The sequence below is a fragment of the Trichomycterus rosablanca genome, chromosome 17 (genome assembly GCF_030014385.1).
Source record: "Trichomycterus rosablanca isolate fTriRos1 chromosome 17, fTriRos1.hap1, whole genome shotgun sequence".
Classification (NCBI taxonomy): domain Eukaryota; kingdom Metazoa; phylum Chordata; class Actinopteri; order Siluriformes; family Trichomycteridae; genus Trichomycterus; species Trichomycterus rosablanca.
Genome location: NC_086004.1, coordinates 10,717,489 through 10,738,522, shown reverse-complemented (window position 1 = coordinate 10,738,522; position 21,034 = coordinate 10,717,489). Strand labels below are relative to the sequence as shown.

At 41.4% G+C, this 21,034-nt stretch overlaps 1 protein-coding gene across 1 annotated transcript in view; it reads right to left on the bottom strand.

The window, feature by feature from the left end:
• Positions 1-21,034, bottom strand: part of nfat5b (nuclear factor of activated T cells 5b) — a 70,114-nt gene that overhangs the window by 14,765 nt on the left and 34,315 nt on the right. Inside the window, exons 2-3 of the mRNA XM_063012644.1 lie at positions 12,192-12,317; positions 941-1,520 (exon numbers count right to left, since the gene is read on the bottom strand). Coding sequence (XP_062868714.1) covers positions 941-1,520; positions 12,192-12,317 — 706 coding nt within the window. The remainder of the gene's footprint in view (positions 1-940; positions 1,521-12,191; positions 12,318-21,034) is intronic.

The window sequence follows — 21,034 nt, the reverse complement described above, 5'->3', positions numbered from 1 at the left end:
CTCGTCTGCCTTCACACGCATATGAACTTGAGTTCATCCTGAAAAACTTACCATATAGAAGCACTTTGTAGTTCTACAATTACTGACTGTAGTCCATCTGTTTCTCTACATACTTTTTAACCTGCTTTCACCCTGTTCTTCAATGGTCAGGACCCCCACAGGACCACCACAGAGCAGGTATTATTTAGGTGATGGATCATTCTCAGCACTGCAGTGACACTGACACGGTGGTGTGTGTTAGTGTGTGTTGTGCTGGTATGAGTGGATCAGACACAGCAGCGCTGCTGGAGTTTTTAAATACCGTGTCCACTCACTGTCCACTCTATTAGACACTCCTACCTAGTTGGTCCACCTTGTAGATCTAAAGTCAGAGACGATCGCTCATCTATTGCTGCTGTTTAAGTCGGTCATCTTCTAGACCTTCATCAGTGGTCACAGGACGCTGCCCACGGGGCGCTGTTGGCTGAATGTTTTTGGTTGGTGGACGATTCTCAGTCCAACAGTGACAGTGAGGTGTTTAAAAACTCCAGCAGCGCTGCTGTGTCTGATTAACTCATACCAGCACAACACACACTAACACACCACCACCGTGTCAGCGTCACTGCAGTGCTGAGAATGACCCACCACCTAAATAATACCTGCTCTGTAGTGGTCCTGTGGGGGTCTGACCATTGAAGAACAGGGTGAAAGCAGGTTAAAAAGTATGTAGAAAAACAGATGAACTACAGTCAGTAATTGTAGAACTACAAAGTGCTTCTATATGGTAAGTTTTTCAGGATGAACTCAAGTTCATATGCATGTAAAGGCAGGCGAGCAAATACTTTTGGCAATATAGTGTATGTACATACATACATGATTGGCAATGTCAATATATTTGTTTTTCTTTCTATTACTTTGAATGCTTTTTGTACAAGACCTCACATGCAGCAGGCTGTCTTACCTTACTTTGCAGCTTGCCTTGTTTTCTGGGCTAAGTTGGGAGAGCACAAAGTGTGGGCCTTTGGCACTGTCGGCATCAAACACATCAATGCTGGCACCGTCAGCAAGCTTGGGCTTTGCTCCTGGACGCTGGCGTGGGGTGCGCTTTCGAGCCTTACGTGGAACCTCAGTATTGTCATTGTAGGAACTAGAACTCATAATACTGAAGTTGGAAAGTGAGTTTTCCATCCAAATGCTGTTGCTCTGCTCCGAGTCTCCGTGGAGAGACTCTTCCTGGCATCCTGACACGTGACTGTCATCAAACAGGTCTTCTGGTGGGGGCGAGATGTTTAAGACTGGATATTTGGGGGGCGTCATCTGGTGGTGGTGTTGTTGCTGAGAGCCTTCTCCACCTTTTTCTTCGGATCCTTTGGGTGGTTTGCCTTCAGTGGAGAGCATCTCTGACTTCCTGTGGCTACCCGCATCTTCTGGAGTGCTGCCATCATGCTCTGTGGCTGAGGAGTGCACGGCGAAGCTGGAAGAGGTTGGAAAAGCACTGCTGGGACTTCTCATGGTCATAGGAGAGATGACGGAGGAGGAATCTGCAGTGTGTACAATTAGAAAGTTAAAAAATCTTTCTCCAGCTACGCTGGCTAGCAGTCCCAGGTAAGCAGCGAAATTTTGGTACAACTGCTTGAATTCTGATTTAGATTCCCAATCGTAATTTTTGTTTCTTCCAAGTTTTTAATGCATCATGGTGCGAGAGATTGTGTAGAAGTGTGTTGATGGTAGTTGGTGCATCTTTGTTTTAAACTAATTAATAAGCATGTGCATCAAACAAAACAGTATCACTGAACTAATATTTTTCTAAAGCAACTTAATTTCTAGAGTGATGCTCATTTTTTAATTATTACATGTGAACCAGGGCTGTCAAAATCAGTATCTTGTTTATATTTGAATAAATATCTTGTTAAATTAAATTAACATTGTACTTATTTGCATGGTTAAGATTCCTTTAAAATTCCTTTCTCCCACTTTTAGTACCTCTACAGATTGTTTCAATCCGGAGGTGCATTTTTTGAAATACTGAGAGGCTGCAAATCAACTTTCACAAGGTTAGTGAGCTAAGTTAACCGTCTCCTAATTGCAGGTATAAACACAGGTGTCTCAATGTTTAAGTCTAGACTGTCTAGACTGAAAACATATTTATTTTCTCAGGCTTTTGATTAGTATAGACAAAGGCGCAGAGCTTAGGGGTTCTTGGTCATAGAAACTTGTGGTGATCAGGGATGTTGGGTTGCTGTCGTTCTGCCTCTCTTATCTGATCACTCAGGTTTGATGATGGTCAGATTGGCATCCCGGTGGCAAAATACATGCTCATTTTAACATTTTAATTGTATATTTAATTACAATTTCTAAATGTAAATACAAAGTCTAATAAATAACTACATACAATTTTTAATATAATTTGTGTATTTGACAGCCCTTATGTATCATAAGACAGTTCACAATGTCTTGTGCCAAGTATATATATATATATACAGTATATATATACAGTGTATCACAAAAGTGAGTACACCCCTCACATTTCTGCAAATATTTTATTATATCTTTTCATGGGACAACACTATAGACATGAAACTTGGATATAACTTAGAGTAGTCAGTGTACAACTTGTATAGCAGTGTAGATTTACTGTCTTCTGAAAATAACTCAACACACAGCCATTAATGTCTAAATGGCTGGCAACATAAGTGAGTACACCCCACAGTGAACATGTCCAAATTGTGCCCAAAGTGTCAATATTTTGTGTGACCACCATTATTATCCAGCACTGCCTTAACCCTCCTGGGCATGGAATTCACCAGAGCTGCACAGGTTGCTACTGGAATCCTCTTCCACTCCTCCATGATGACATCACGGAGCTGGTGGATGTTAGACACCTTGAACTCCTCCACCTTCCACTTGAGGATGCGCCACAGGTGCTCAATTGGGTTTAGTCCATCACCTTTACCTTCAGCTTCCTCAGCAAGGCAGTTGTCATCTTGGAGGTTGTGTTTGGGGTCGTTATCCTGTGTGAAAACTGCCATGAGGCCCAGTTTTCGAAGGGAGGGGATCATGCTCTGTTTCAGAATGTCACAGTACATGTTGGAATTCATGTTTCCCTCACTGAACTGCAGCTCCCCAGTGCCAGCAACACTCATGCAGCCCAAGACCATGATGCTACCACCACCATGCTTGACTGTAGGCAAGATACAGTTGTCTTGGTACTTCTCACCAGGGCGCCGCCACACATGCTGGACACCATCTGAGCCAAACAAGTTTATCTTGGTCTCGTTAGACCACAGGGCATTCCAGTAATCCATGTTCTTGGACTGCTTGTTTTCAGCAAACTGTTTGCTGGCTTTCTTGTGCGTCAGCTTCCTTCTGGGATGACGACCATGCAGACCGAGTTGATGCAGTGTACGGCGTATGGTCTGAGCACTGACAGGCTGACCTCCCACGTCTTCAACCTCTGCAGCAATGCTGGCAGCACTCATGTGTCTATTTTTTAAAGCCAACCTCTGGATATGACGCCGAACACGTGGACTCAACTTCTTTGGTCGACCCTGGCGAAGCCTGTTCCGAGTGGAACCTGTCCTGGAAAACCGCTGTATGACCTTGGCCACCATGCTGTAGCTCAGTTTCAGGGTGTTAGCAATCTTCTTATAGCCCAGGCCATCTTTGTGGAGAGCAACAATTCTATTTCTCACATCCTCAGAGAGTTCTTTGCCATGAGGTGCCATGTTGAATATCCAGTGGCCAGTATGAGAGAATTGTACCCAAAACACCAAATTTAACAGCCCTGCTCCCCATTTACACCTGGGACCTTGACACATGACACCAGGGAGGGACAACGACACATATGGGCACAATTTGGACATGTTCACTGTGGGGTGTACTCACTTATGTTGCCAGCTATTTAGACATTAATGGCTGTGTGTTGAGTTATTTTCAGAAGACAGTAAATCTACACTGCTATACAAGCTGTACACTGACTACTCTAAGATATATCCAAGTTTCATTTCTATAGTGTTGTCCCATGAAAAGATATAATGAAATATTTGCAGAAATGTGAGGGGTGTACTCACTTTTGTGATACACTGTATATATATATACTGTATATATACTATATTTATATATATATATATATATATATATATATATATATATATATATATACACTTTTTTTTTTAATGCATTTTCTCCCCTATTTCTCTCGACTTTTTAGCACGTCCAATTGCCCGATTGCATCACACTTCCTCTCCACTAATGCCGACCCCCGCTCTGATTTGAGGAGAATGAAGCTAACCCACGCCCCCTCCGACACGTGGGCAGCAGCCATATGAATTTTGTCACCCACACTAGGCGAGTGCATATATGCGAATCAGTCTTGTGTACAGAGAGACACACCCTGATCCGCACTCTTTCCCCACGTCTGTGCAGGTGCCATCAATCAGTGGGCAGTTGTAGCCTAGCGGTTAAGGTACTGGAGTAGTAATCCGAAAGTCACTGGTTCAAGCCCCACCACTGCCAGGTGACCACTGTTGGGCCCTTGAGCAAGGCCCCTAACTCTTAATTGCTTAGACTGTATACCGTCACAGTATACTGTAAGTCGCTTTGGATAAAAGCGTCTGCTAAATGACGAAAATGTAAATGTAATCAGCCAGCAGAGGTCGTAGTGCATCAGTTACGAGGAGTCCTTATTCGGCTTAATAGCCCACCCCTATATGAACAACAGGTCAATCGTTGTTCATGTGGCCGCTCAGCCCAACCGGATGGCAGAGCTGAGATCCGATACAATGTATTCGAAATGCCAGCTCTGGGCTAGCGTATTTTACCGCTGCGCCACCTGAGCGGCCTCAAGTTGTTTTGTCTTTGACACTAGAGCATGTGGATTTCATTATTCTTAGTGTAATTATAATAATAAACTGTGGACTTGGGATTACTGTAAATCAGCAGTTCTTAACCTTTTGGAAAAGACGCCAAAAGTGGCCTTAATCTGGTAATAATAGGCCCAGAGCCACAGGTTGAGAACCCCTGTTGTAAGTGCAACTAAAACAATTTTATAAATAAATAAATGATTATATGTGATCAGGCCAGGTCAGAAATATCATGTCAAATGATGCATTGTAAATTATTCTTTTGTCAGATTGAATTTTGGTGGGACTGAGCATAGCCACAGAAACAGAATAAACCAGCTTCTGACCTATGAAGCAGAGAACTGCAGACCATTTTATATGCAGACACTCCCTGCTTCAGAGGGAAATTCCTGGAATAAAAATGAGACAACGGATGAGTAATAAAAGCTGACCATTGCAAATAACTTGTAAAGATGAAAGACATATTTGTAAATGGTTAATGAATCAATAAAAGTGGAACTCATTCACAGTACGCATTCAAGATCCACAATGATATGGCCCACATCTTAAGCTATGATGGATCCTAGGTAAGAAAGTGGTAGCTTTACATTATATAGTGTCTTTAAATAGTAGTATTAAGCAGATACACTGATCAGCCATAACATTAAAACCACTTCCTTGTTTCTACACTCACTGTCCATTTTGTCAGCTCCACTTACCATATAGAAGCACTTTGTAGTTCTACAATTATTGACTGTTTCTAAACATACTTTTTTAGCCTGCTTTCACTCTGTTCTTCAATGGTCAGGACCCCCACATGACCACCACAGAGCAGGTTATTTAGGTGGTGGATAATTCTCAGCACTGCAGTGATAATGACATGATGGTGGTGTGTTAATGTGTGTTGTGCTAGTATGAGTGGATCAGACACAGCAGCGCTGCTGGAGTTTTTAAATACCGTGTCCACTCACTGTCCACTCTATTAGACACTCCTACCTAGTTGGTCCACCTTGTAGATGTAAAGTCAGAGACGATCGCTCATCTATTGCTGCTGTTTGAGTTGGTCATCTTCTAGACCTTCATCAGTGATCACAGAACGCTGCCCATGGGGCGCTGTTGGTTGGAAATATTTTTGGTTGATGGACTATTCTCAGTCCAGCAGTGACAGTGAGGTGTTTAAAAACTCCAGCAGCATTGCTTTGTCTGATCAACTTATACCATCACAACACACACTAACACACCACCATGTCAGTGTCACTGCAGTGCTGAGAATGATCCACCACCCAAATAATACCTACTCTGTAGTGGTCCTGTGGGGGTCCTGACCATTGAAAAACAGCATGAAAGCAGGCTTTAAAAAGTATGTAGAGAAACAGATGGACTACAGTCAGTAATTGTAGAACTACAAAGTGCCTCTATGTTTTAAGTGGAGCTGATAAAATGGACAGCGAGTTTAGAAACAAGGAGGTGGTTTTAATGTTATGCATGATCGGTGTATAACACTGAGAACAGGGTGGGGACAAGGTGGACAAGTAACAACCCAAAACCGCAGGTGTTTTCATGCATACAGCACATCTCAAAGCAATGCACTGTCTGCACATGAATTCCAATCACTCCAATCTAGCCACATTCTAACCCCCCCACCCTCCATCTGGCCCTCTGAATCCAAATGCTCAAATATGTGGGAATAATGCCCCGATGCAACACAAACCAGGTGGCTTATTCTAAGTCCACCAAAAAATTGAATCACATTAAGATGAAAGATGAATTTTGTTTGTTATAAAGTATAAACACTATTAACAAAATAAATGTCTTAATAAAAGACAACAATAATTAACCGATTTGCTTAAGAATTAAATACACCCCTGTGAAAATACCAAACTTAATGCTATGTTGAAGCACCTTTTAATTTTGATTTAACAGCACTCAGTCTTTTTTGGGAAGGAGTCTATGTATGGCACAGGCATGGTGAGGGGCAGCACGGTGGCTAAGTGGGTAGCACTGTCACCTGACAGCAAGAAGGTCCGGGGTTTTATCCCCAGGTTTGATCCCCAGGGGTTCTTTCTGTGCCCATGTGGGTTTCCTCTGGGTGCTCCGGTTTCCTCCCACAGTCCAAAGACATGCAAGTGAGGTGAATTGGAGACACTAAATTGTCCATGACTGTGTTTGATATAACCTTGTGAAATGATGAACCTTGTGTAATGAGTGACTACCGTTTCTGTCATGAATGTAACCGAAGTTTAAAAAATGACGTTAAAATCCTAATAAACAAACAAACAATGTATGGCACATCTTGACTCTGCAATCTTTGCCCACACTTCCAAGCAAATCTGTCAGATTGTGAGTGCATCTCCTGTGCATCTCCCTCTTCAGGTCACCCCACAGATTTTCAAATGAATTCAGGTCTAATCTCTTAGGTTTAGATGTTTTTTTATGCCATACTACCCAGCCAAAAAGAATACAGGAGATTGTTGTCATATGTAGTACATAACCAGTACTTACAAGAAATTCCTGCAGCTCTTTTGATGTTGCTGTAGGCCTCTTGGCAGCCTCCAGGACAAGTTGTATTCCTGTCTTTTTATGTATTTTGGAGGGACACCCAGTTCTGGTACTGTCACAGTTGTGCCACATTTTATCTATTCGTTTCATTTGTTTATCTATTTGACTGTCTTCACTGACCACTGACAGGTGAAGTGGATAACACTGATTACCCCTTCATCAAGGCACCTGTCAGTGGGTGGGATATATTAGCCAGCAAGTGAATATTTTATCCTCAAAGTTGATGTGTTAGAAGAAGGAAAAATGGGCGAGCGTAAGGATTTGAGCGAGTTTGACAAGGGCCAAATTGTGATGGCTAGACGACTGGGTCAGAGCATCTCCAAAACTGCAGCTCTTGTGGGGTGTTCCCGGTCTGCAGTGGTCAGTATTAATCAAAACTGGTTCAAGGAAGGAACAGTGGTAAACCAGCGACAGGGTCATGGGCGGCCAAGGCTCATTGATGCACGTGGGGAGCGAAGGCTGGCCTGTGTGGTCCGATCCAACAGATGAGCTACTGTAGCTCAAATTGCTGAAGACGTTAATGCTGGTTCTGATAGAAAGGTGTCAGACTATAGGGTCTCCAGTGCATCACAGTTGCAGGGCTGTTTTGGCAGCAAAAGCGGGACCAACACAATATTAGGAAGGTGGTCATAATGTTATGTCTGCCTAAAACCTTTCGAAAGTGGGATCCCTTTGATACTTTGTAAGCTCTTTGTGGACCATAGCTTTTGCTGTAAGATGCAAGTAGGTAAATGCCAGGAAAATCCTACTAGAAGAGCTGAACTTTATATGGGTTTAATCAGAGTCACTTTTATTTATGGCAGGTTTGTACTGACTACTGTTTTACATGAGTTTGAATGTGATTGGTTAAATCTGAGCCACATCCTTAATAATAAGAGGGTGTGCACACTTATGCAACCATATAATTTTAGTTTTTTTGTTTTATTTTCATTTAAACTTTGGCGTAGGACTTCTGCACTTCCCCCTTTCCTCCAAATCTAGTTGTACTCAATTCCCCAATTGTAACTACTTCCTTTACTGCTACAGTCTTCTACCCAGACATAGAAGCCACAGTCTTGTTTGTATATTTTGACCCAGCAGAATTAGTCATGAAAGAAACCTTATTTATAAAATAAGAACTCATTTTTTGGACAAAGAAGTATGTGTTCCAATCATTTAGGGACATTAAAAAGCACAAGCTCCTAAGTTTAATACATCTAGCATAATCCTGACATACCTATTACTTATTAGTAAGCTATGTCCATATACTTTTTGACATACAGTATTTTAAAGTATTTTCTTATCCAGTATTTTATCTAGAAGCTGTGTCCATATACTTTTTGACAACAGTATTTTATTATGTCGTATTTACATCATATAGTGTCCTTAAATAGTAGTATGAAGCAGTATACACTGATCAGCCATAACATTAAAACCACCTCCTTGTTTCTACACTGACTGTCCATTTTATCAACTCCACTTACCATATAGAAGCACTTTGTAGTTCTACAATTACTGACTGTTTCTCTACATACTTTTTTAGCCTGCTTTCACCCTATTCTTCAATGGTCAGGACCTCCACATGACCACTACAGAGCAGGTATTATTTAGGTGGTGGATTATTCTCAGCACTGCAGTGACACTGACATGGTGGTGGTGTGTTAGTGTGTGTTGTGCTGGTATGAGTGAGAAGAACTCCTTTTTTGGACAAAGAAGTATGTGTTCCAATCATTTAGGGACATTAAAAAGCACAAGCTCCTAAGTTTAATACATCTAGCATAATCCTGACATACCTATTACTTATTAGTAAGCTGTGTCCATATACTTTTTGACATACAGTATTTTAAAGTATTTTATTATCCAGTATTTTATCTAGAAGCTGTGTCCATATACTTTTTGACAACAGTATTTTACAGTATTTTATTATGTAGTATTTTACCCAGGCGGCACAGCGACCCAGGTGGGGCGATCCAGGTCTTTTTTGTGCGGAGTTTGCATGTTCTCCCTGTGTCTGTGTGGGTTTCCTCCGAGGTCTCCGGTTTCCTCCCACAGTCCAAAAACATGCAGTCGGGTACATTGGAGACACTGAATTGCCCTGTAGGTGAATGGGTGTGTGTATGTGTGTCTGCCCTGCGATGGACTGGCGCCCCGTCCAGGGTGTTACGCCCATTGAAAAGCTGTGATAGGCTCCAGCACCCCTCCTCAACCCTAATTGGATAAGCAGTTAAGAAAGTGAGTGAGTATTTTACCCCAATAAATAGAATATTTATACATTTTCCTGTGGAGCTAGCAGTTCAGTTCAAGGCTAGTATGCGAAAAGGAAATAGAACAAGAGGAACGACAATGAAATGCTTAGATTAGAGCCAAGTTGGTGAGATACACAAGGTAGCAGAGGATAGTGTGGGCCAAGCCAAGCTACAACGCTGACAGTGAGCATGTGATGACAAGCAAAGCTATGAATAGCAGTCCTAAAAACAGTAAGAGGGGAGTAGCATGTGTATAGCACAAGTGCGGGTGGAGGCTTAGCGTGGCTGAGCGCAGGTGTTTGGAAACTCGGTCTCTCTTGAATACTGACATAAAGTCTAAGAGAGTTGTGTAAACAAAACCATTAAGAAAATCTGTACACTGGTGGGTCACAACTCTTTATTTTATTGAATCATTTTTACAAATATCAAAAACAAATGGTAGAAAAAGAAACCAACATGTCAGGAAGTGTACAAAAAAACAAAGTGATATAAAAAGAAATGGGAAGTAGTCATATGTAGGGCCAATCTGTGAAAGCTGCTGTCCCTAACGAACATATGAGAGCCGGAAATACTTCACCTTTCTCCAGCTACAGCCAGCATGTCCTGCTTCGTGGCTGCGGTTAGGTACTGATGTCCAACGGTACCAGAGCTCTGGATTACCGAAACTCACCTGTAACCTGGGTGCTTTGATAAAGGAGTAGAGTGAAAGAAACTAAAGTGAATCTCGTTCTGAATGTTGATATACACCGATCAGCCATAACATTAAAACCACCTCCTTTCTACACTCACTGTTCATTTTATCAGCTCCACTTACCATATAGGAGCACTTTGTAGTTCTACAATTACTGACTGTAGTCCATCTGTTTCTCGGCATGCTTTGTTAGCCCCCTTTTATGCTGTTCTTCAATGGTCAGGACCACTACAGAGCAGGTATTATTTAGGTGGTGGATGATTCTCAGCACTGCAGTGACAATGACATGGTGGTGGTGTGATAGTGTGATCAGACACAGCAGCGCTGCTGGAGTTTTTAAATACCGTGTCCACTCGCTGTCCACTCTATTAGACACTCCTACATAGTTGGTTTACATTGTAGACGTAAAGTCAGAGACGATCACTCATCTATTGCTGCTGTTTGAGTTGGTCATCTTCTAGACCTTCATCAGTGGTCTCAGGATGCTGCCCACCGGGCGCTGTTGGCCGGATATTTTTGGTTGGTGGACTATTCTCAGTCCAGCAGTGACAGTAAGGTAAGCAGCGCTGCTGTGTCTGATCCACTCATACCAGCACAACACACCACCACCTTGTCACTGCAGTGCTGATAATGATCCACCACCTAAATAATACCCGCTTTGTGGTAGCAGTGGTAGCTCAGTGGTTAAGATGCAGGACTAGTAATCATAAGGTTGCTGGTTCAAGCCTCACCACCACCACTGTTGGGCCCCAGAGCAAGGTCCTTAACCCTCAATTGCTCAAAGTGTAGTCATAATTGTAAGTCGCTTTGGATAAAAGCATCTGCTAAATGCTGAAAATGTAAATATAAATGTTGTGGTGGTCTTGGGAGAGTCCTGACCATCGAAAAACAGCATGAAAGGGGGGTAACAAAGCATGCAGAGAAACAGATAGACTACAGTTAGTAATTGTAGAACTACAAAGTGCTTCTATATGGTAAGTGGAGCTGATAAAATGGACAGTGAGTGTAGAAACAAGGAGGTGGTCATAATGTTATGCTTCATCGGTGTATGTTAAAGCACAAACAGGAACTGCTGAAGTGCTTTTTTCTGATTTCCCAAATTAGAAAATAAGTCACTGTTAAACCTTATAAAACAATCATTTATTTTGTCTCAAGTAAAAACAAACTGTTGTTTTTTGTCTGGGTGTTTCATCCACTGTGCATTTATGGTAGCAACTTTTAAGAATGAATCCCAGATTTTTCCCAGATTGCCATGCTAAACTACATTGGAAACTTCTAAACCCTAAGCAGTGCATTGTTTTGTGATGGGTCATCAGGAAACTCTGGGGACAAGAATATTTTTATTTAAACCAGTATGTCACCTCTGGTTAAATGTCACCTAACTAAGCTATTGTATGGCAGCTACCAACCTAGCAATTTAAGAGTTTTTTTCTATCTTATTTTCCTTTTGTGCTCTGACGCAAGGTGGATATACTCAGTTTCTCTGTAGACTCTGGTGACCTCTGCCAGTTGCACTACACCCACAGTGGCTGAGACGTCTGTATCTGTTGAGTGTCCAGCTTGAGGCTTAGGCCTGTGCAATATGGTGATTTATATCGTCTGATTATAAAAAGAACATTGGTTTTACTTTTTATACCACAGTATATATAGATCATTAGAGCTGTACTGTAAACTGCCAAAACAGTTTCAGTGAGTACTCAGGAGCAAGGCCAGGTTAATCGCAGAATTTAACCACCCTTACCCTGCAGTTAAATTCTAAAAGTGCTCACTGCAAGGCATAAGATTGCCAAAAATGTCTTGCAGGCAGCCGAAAGCATGGACACCATTATAAGCTCTGCTTACTGATCTCATTGTGCTAGCTAGGAAACAACAGAAAAACTGGGTACAAATGCTTACCTGAAGCTAGTGCTGCTGGTGGTGGAGATCCCATCCCTCCTCCACTCTTCTGACTCATCGCTGTGCTGTTCTGGTCAGTACAGTGGGGCAACCGCAACTCTTTGGGAAGAAGATCATACACTGACTCTGTCAGAAAGAGGAAAAAGAAGATTAATCATCTCTGTGCTGGAAGTACGACTATATAACAATCTGCTTCTTCTTAGGAACTCATGTTTTCATTCATTGATTCATTCATTCACAGTAACTTTTACCACCACTTTATCCTGGTCAGGGTCATGGTTAGTCTGATGTATTGGGTGAAAGGTGAGAAATACCCTTAGAAAGTATAACACAAGTTAAAAATTAAAATGATTGGAGAGAAAAGTGTCATGCTCCATGTTATAATGACCACACACATGCTCTGAAGCAAAGAGCACAAAAATAAGAGTGCTACATTGGAAGTGTATACGTGAGAATGCTCTTATAAAAGCCAAAACTATGCCACTATTTACTCTGTTACAGCACAACACATTACACTCCATATAGGATAGTCCTTTATTAACATGATCAATTAATTCTAAATATTACATTTCCAAACAACCCACAGCTTAAAGCTTTTGATACAGAATCAGGTTTGTTTGATTAAACAATTTATACACTGATCAGCCATAACCAAAACCACCTCCTTGTTTCTACACACACTGTCCATTTTATCAGCTCCACTTACCATATAGGAGCACTTTAAAGTTCTACAATTACTGACTGTAGTCCATCGCCAGGAACCACACAGGACCACCACAGAGCAGGTATTATTTAGTTGGTAGATCATTCTCAGCACTGCAGTGACAATGACATGGTGGTGGTGTGTTAGTGTGTGTTGTGCTGGTATGAGTGGATCAGACACAGCAGCACTGCTGGAGTTTTTAATACCATGTCCACTGACTGTCTACTCTATTAGACACTTCTACCAAGTTGGTCCACCTTGTAGATGTAAAGTCAGAGACGATCGCTCATCTATTGCTGCTGTTTGAGTTGGCCATCTTCTAGGCCTTCATCAGTGGTCACAGGACGCTGCCCACAGGGTGCTGTTGGCTGGATATTTTTGGTTCGATGGACTATTCTCAGTCCAGCAGTGACAGTGAGGTGTTTAAAAACTCCATCAGCATTGCTGTGTCTTATCCACTCATACCAGCACAACAAACACTAACAGTGTCACTGCAGTGCTGAGAATGATCCAACACCCAAATAATACCTACTCTGTGGTGGTCCTGACCATTGAAGAACAGCATGAAAGGGGGCTAACAAAGCATGCAGAGAAACAGATGGACTACAGTCAGTAAATGTAGAACTACAAAGTGCCTCTATATATGTGTGTGTAGAAACAAGGGGGTGGTTTTAATGTTATGGCTGATCAGTGTAATCAGACAATATTTCTACAAATTCAAGAAATTCTTTTCCTTGTTTTTTTGTTCCTTGGAGGTCCTGTAAAACACACCCAGAGCATGACCTGCTAACCTACAAAAATCCTGCTGGTAAAACAAAGCACTTACTTTATTAATGGTGCTCATCACTGCACTGTCTGATGAAACTACACACTCATTGACAAACCAGTTATACTGTCAGTCTATCAATCAATCTATTAATTATGATTGTACTATATGCCATAGATGGTAAGATTATAAACATATAACCATAAATTAGAAGGTAGGTAACAGAATAGTTGACTGCATGGTCAGAACGATACATATAAAGGAGAATGATACATTAAAAGGGCAATACATTTAAACGTTTGGTAACTGGCAAACACAGCACACCAATGTTTTCTACAAACAGTCACATTTTATGTCCATGATTTTATGCTAAATGAGCTAGCAATGTGTTGCATTTAGGGTTTTTTATGACAATCCCTAACTTTAATTCATCATCCACAAACAAAACTAGAGCTTGTTACTAAATCTGTCTAGAAAAGTTCTGACCAAGTGTTGACCAGTTGTCACCATCAGTGTTACATTCTACTATCTAGGTGGCAAAAGTCTGTGAATGCAGGCCTGATCCTGATCCTCAGCTCTTAAAGGGCAGTGAGCTATTTCAGGCTACCAAAAGCACAATGGCCTCATATTATGTTTAGTATGCCAAACGGGCATCGCTGGGATGTTATAGTGACAAGTCATTGCAAAGCAGATAGATTTCGTCTGTAGTACGTCAGATCAAACGTAGCTAAAATAAGCTGCCATGGTGATATGTATAACAGAATATATGTGCACGAAACCAGAACCAAACCAGCACAAATAAAACCAAATTAAATCTACCTATATTTAAAAGTATGTGGAAATCTGACCAAGAGCTTGTTGAACATCCCTTTCCAAAACAATGGACATAAATATAGAGCTGCCCACACCCTTTTGCAGTTATAGCAGCCACTACTCATCTGCAAATTATTTACAGCAGTCTCACCAAAGCACTTCGTTATGAACCTCACTTTGTGCACAGTGGAACAACCAAGCAGAAACAGGAAAACACATTCCTATATACCGATATACACCTGGTGGTGCAAAGGTAGCACAACATAAATTATAGATTACATTTTCAGCATTTAGGAGACGGCTTTATCCAAAGCGACTTACAGTACAGTTACAGTATACAGTCTGAGCAATTAAGGGTTAAGGGCAGTGGTGGGGCTTGAACCAGCGATCGTCTGATTACTAGTCCAGTACCCTAACCACTAGGCTACGACGTGCCTACTACTGGGATCCAGGGTTCCAGACAAGATTGGCAATGTCTGAGCGGGAAAGTGTTACTGAATTGAGTCCAGTGATTCCAGAGTGACCAGACCCACAACCACGACCCTGACTAGGATAAAGTGGTGGTAAAACATGCAAATGAATAAATTAATTAAATGAATGTATACACCAATTAGGCATAACCTCCTTGTTTCTACACTCACTGTCCATTTTATCACCTCCACTTATCATATAGAAGCACTTTATAGTTCTACAATTACTGACTGTAGTCCATCTATTTCTCTACATACTTTGTTAGCTCCCTTTCATGTGGGCAGCGTCCTGTGACCACTGATGAAGGTCTAGAAGTTGACCAACTTAAACTGCAGCAATAGATAAGCGATCGTCTCTGACTTTACATCTACAAGGTGGACCAACTAGGTAGGAGTGTCTAATAGAGTGGACACGGTATTTAAAAACTCCAGCAGCGCTGCTCTGTCTGATCCACTCATACCAGCACAACACACACTAACACACCACCACCATGTCACTGCAGTACTGAATCCACCACTTAAATAATACCTGCTCTGTGGTGGTCCCGTGGGGGTCCTGACCATTGAAGAACAGGGTGAAAGCAGGGTAAAAAAGCATGCAGAAAATCAGATGGACTACCGTAAGTAATTGTAGAACTACAAAGTGCTTCTATATGGTAAGTGGAGCTGATAAAATGGACAGTGAGTGTAGAAACAAGGAGGTGGTTTTAATGTTATGGCTGATCGGGGTACATCTGTTGGCAATGGGTGCGACTAATACACTTAATAATAATGAGGGTTGTACACACAGTATATTTAGCTGCAGTATATGGTGTATATAGGTATCATTTATTTATTTATTCATGTCATGTTTTGCGCACTGGTTACATTCATGACAGAAACATTAATCAATGGCTTGCATGTCATGGTGGAAAGTGATTGCAGTGGGTATTTGCAAAAATCCTATTTAAATTATAATAAATCTTGTGAGTAAAACATGAAAATAGCAGGTTTGAGGCACTTGGGTGGCGCAGAACTTTATCACACCAGCCCACCATCCCTGAGCTCCGGATCTGAATTTTATCAGTGCTAAAAAGCAGCTAGGCGTCTACACAGACATGATTGGCTATTCCATTGAGGGTGTTGTTGAAGCCCTGCGATGGATTGCAACCAGTGTTTTCCTGGTTTTTTCACTTGTAATCTCACGGTTGGACTACTGCAACTTCCTCCTGGCAGGTGCAACGCCTGGTTTTTAACCAACCTAAACACTGTTACCTCACCCCACTGCTGCATTCTCTTCACTGGCTTCCTGTAGCTGCACGCATTCAGTTTAAAACACTGATGCCCGCCTACAAAGCCAAAAATGGACCAGCTCCAAGCTACCTTCGAGGTCTAATCAAACCCTGCTCTATACCACACAACCTGCGAGCCACTAGTCTCGCTCGATTTGATCCTCCACCCAGAACTCAAGGAAGACAAGCATCAAGGCTCTTCTCTGTACTTGCATCCAAGTGGTTCTTAAACTAGAGAAAGGTAATGTCTACGATGGAAGAACTACTGTAAGGCGCTCTGGATAAGAGTGTCTGCTACATGCCGTAAATGTAAATGGTAAAACCAGACTCTTTGCAACTCTGACCAGAATAAAGTGGTTGATAAAAATGAAACAAAAACAACAAACCAAGTTGTACGTGGATGCATTTTTTTTACATTATATGATGATGATTGGCTAGAGTAGTCAACAAACTGTGTACTTATAGGATTGCTCATTATATTATTTATCTTGGTAACTGCTTTATGTGGTCAGGATCCAAAGCCTACACAGGAAACATTGGCCACTAGACAGGAATACACCCAGGATGGGATGCCAGTTCATCCCAAGGCATCACACACTGACTCATTCACTCAAAGCAATTCAGTTAAACTGAAGATCTCATTCATAATCAGATCTTGGTTGGTCGCCACAGTCAACAACTTTATTGACTGTGCAAAGAAGTAGCAACCGGAGCAAAAAAAAAAGAGAACTTAGTCACATTTTAGAACATGACTGATGCAAAAATGACAACATACAGTTAAAGTCAAAGGTTAAACAACACAAGCAACGGATGTTTATGTCATAGCAGTGTTCAGATTTGATCACATCTAATTTGTTCAATTCTTTTTGGTCCCAAAATCCCAATATGTGTAGTTTAATAAAATAATGACCATTTCTGCTCGATCAAAAATATGCATCGATCTATCAGCCATAGCATTAAAACCACCTCCTTTTTTTTTTACACACATTGTCCATTTTATCAGCTCCACTTACCACATAGAAGCACTTTGTAGTTCTACAATTACTGACTGTAGTCCATCTATTTCTCTGCATGCTTTGTTAGCCCCCTTAATGCTGTTCTTCAATGGTCAGGACTCTCCCAGGACCACCACAGAGTAGGTATTATTTAGGTGGTGGATCATTCTCAGCACTGCGGTGACACTGACATGGTGGTGGTGCGTTAGTGTGTGTTGTGCTGGTATGACTGGATTAGACACAGCAGCGCTGATTGAGTTTTTAAACACCTCACTGTCACTGCTGGACTGAGAATAGTCCACCAACCAAAAATATATACAGCCAACAGCACCCTGTGGGCAGCGTCCTGTGACCACTGATGAAGATGTAAAATGACCAACTTAAACAGCAGCAATAGATGAGCAATCATCTCTGACTTTACATCTACAAGGTGGACCATCTAGGTAGGAGTGTCTAATAGAGTGGACACAGTATTTGTGTCTGATCCACTCATACCAGCACAACACACACTAACACACCACCCCCATGTCAGTGTCACTGCAGTGCTGAGAATAATCCACCACCCTAAATAATACCTACTCTGTTGTGGTCCAGTGGGGGTTACTTTGGATACCCTCCCAATTCCCATATAAGTGATTAAGTCTGACGACAGCCGGATGACTTTTTTGTGCCCAAATAAGTAGAACTAGTTTGACTGAACCTGTTAGACTGAGCCGCACATATTACAACAGCCACAAATATTCAATTTTACGACACTATATCTCAAAAGGCAGATCATAGACATTTCACAAGTCAGGAATTTATTTTCTGTATGATTACCTGTAATTCAAGAACCACCAAAACAGGTCTGCCATGAATTCCAAGTTGGTTACAGAGGTAACAAGCTGCCCACAGACAAGCTTTACTTTACCATGGAACTGAAGACTGCAGTACAGGAGAAAACAAATTGGCTCCACAGCTGGAACAATAAAGCCAGTCTGATATTTGATGCTGATCACACAAAGAAAAAGCATGCACAGAGCATCTAAGCTCATGGTGTCATAAAGCTTGCTTGAGTTTGGACAGTGTTATGTATTCCAGCAGATTTCAATTCATGGTAGATTTGTTTTTTGGTGGTTCATGGATAACACCTGTGTGTTATTGTCAAGAGTCAACAGAAACAAACAGTTGCAAAAAAATATTTCAATTTGTAGTCTGCCGCAATATATACTGACCAGCCATAACCTTAAAATCACCTCCTTGTTTCTACACTCACTGTCCATTTTATCAGCTCCACTTACCATATAGAAGCACTTTGTAGTTCTACAATTACTGACTGTAGTCCATCTCTTTCTCTACATGCCTTTTTAACCTGCTTTCACCCTGTTCTTCAATGGTCAGGACCCCCACAGGACCACGACAGAGTAGTTTTTATTCGGGTGGTGAATCATTCTCAGCACTGCAGTGACACTGACATGGTGGTGGTGTGTTAGTGTGTGTTGTGCTGGTATGAGTGGATTAGACACAGCAGCGCTGCTGGAGTTTTTAAATACCGTGTCCACTCACTGTCCACTCTATTAGACACTCCTACCTAGTTGGTCCACCTTGTAGATGTAAAGTCAGAGACGATCGCTCGTCTATTGCTGCTGTTTGAGTTGGTCATCTTCTAGACCTTCATCAGTTGTCACAGGACGCTGCCCACGGAGCGCTGTTGGCTGGATATTTTTGGTTGGTGGACTATTCTTAGTCCAGCAGTGACAGTGAGGTGTTTAAAAACTCCAGCTGTGCTGCTGTGTCTTATTTACTCATACCAGCACAACACACACTAACACACCACCACCATGTCATTGTCACTGCAGTGCTGAGAATGATCCACCACCCAAATAATACCTGCTCTGTGGTGGTCCTGATCATTGAAGAACAGCATGAAAGAAGACTAACAAAGCATGCAGAGAAACAGATGGACTACAGTCAGTAATTGTAAAACTACAAAGTGCTTCTATATGGTAAGTGGAGCTGATAAAATGGACAGTGAGTGTAGAAACAAGGAGGTGGTTTTAATGTTATGGCTGATCAGTATATATATGTATACATTTGTCTTATCTTAACACTACCAGACAAAAATAAATAAGTAAAAAATATACATAAACACTGAGAGTCTATAATTTTTTGCTTGTCTAAAACAAGCAATAAATAAATAATAAGCATACAATTACAGAGATTTACCATTGATATTCTTTATAATTCTATTTAATTAGTTTAACAAATTCTTGTGTTGTTTATTCATGCATTTTTCTCCCATTTTCTCCCAATGTAGTGTAGTCAATTTGTCTTCCGCTGCTAAGGGATCCTTGATTGCAGTTGAGGTGGTTATATTGCTGCTCACACCTCCTCCGACCCACGTGCAGCCCTTAGTAGAACCCTTTTTCACTTGTGCACTCTGCACAGGCACCTAATCTGCTAATCAGGGTCCTTACACAGCGTTTGAAGACCCCATCTACATAGTCTGGTCATCCCGCCCTAGCAGAAACGTGTCTTCTGTAGGCAGTCATCCCGCTAGATGGCGCCCAGCCGACCGGTGGCAATGCCGAGTTTCGAACCGAGGAGTTTAGAATCCCGATGCTGGTGCCACCTGGGCGCTGTGGTTTTTAACAGCACTGAAAATCACATGAGCTTAATAAAGCTTAATAAAGCTTTATATAGCTTTATAAAGCTTTATTAAGCTTATGTGAGCTTAATAAAAAAATGAAAATTTTTAAAGTGGGTGGCAGGGTGGCGCAGTGGGTAGCACTGTCGCCTTACAGCAAGAGGGGACTGGGTTTGGTTCCCTGGCCTTTGTGGAGCTTGCATGTTCTCCCTGTGTCCATGTGTGTTTCCTCTGTGTGCAAAGACATGCATTCAGGCCAATTGGAGCTACTAAGAACTGCTCTTAGTGTGAGTGTGAACACGTGAGTATGTGTGTCTGCAATGTGATGAGCTGGTGACCTGTCTAGGATGTTTATAACTTTCGTCCAATGTATCAGACCCCGTGATCCTGACCAGGATAAAGCAGTGGTAAAACAATGAACAAAAGAATAAAATCTTCCTATTAGAAAACACTTCAGGTGCTAATGAGACTATAAGAAGATCTGACAAGCTTATTATGTAACCATAAATCTGAGAAATAAAATCCTGCTTTTATATGAAGTGAAAAGCAAGGAAATGAAAGAGCAGACGAGGGAAGGGAGCCAGTCTGGTGAACACCATTAAAACGTGTTTACAGCAGCAAGGCAGGATGCAACAAAGACACTCTGTTCACATGCCAATCTGGGTAAACAGGTCCCTCAAAGGTGTATTTTAAAGGTATAAGAACAGTTTTATGGCCATTTCAGATTCACCATTCACATTTTCCTGTCTAGTCTTACAGGAGATTTACAGAGCATTACTAACTGCTAGTTTCAATTCTTCACTGCTGTAGACAAGGATTTTAAATCATATTCTGTATATTTTACCTGGTTTAATATGCTTAAATCATTTCAATGAACATGATCTCTGACTTATTTTATTTTCTGAAAAATTACAATTATGATTATAATAAAAAAAATGTCATTCTTAATTTGTAGTGTATAAAGTTCTATATCATTTAACATTGTGGCATGTTCTCCTAATTTCCTGATTGTGATTATAATTGACTACAGCTGGTGACTTCTCTGTGCCTATACACTGATCAGCCATAACATTAAAACCACCTCCTTGTTTCTACACTCACTGTCCATTTTTTCAGCTTCACTTACAATTACTGACTGTAGTCCATCTGTTTCTCTGCATGCGTTGTTCGCCGCCTTATATGCTGTTCTTTAATGGTCA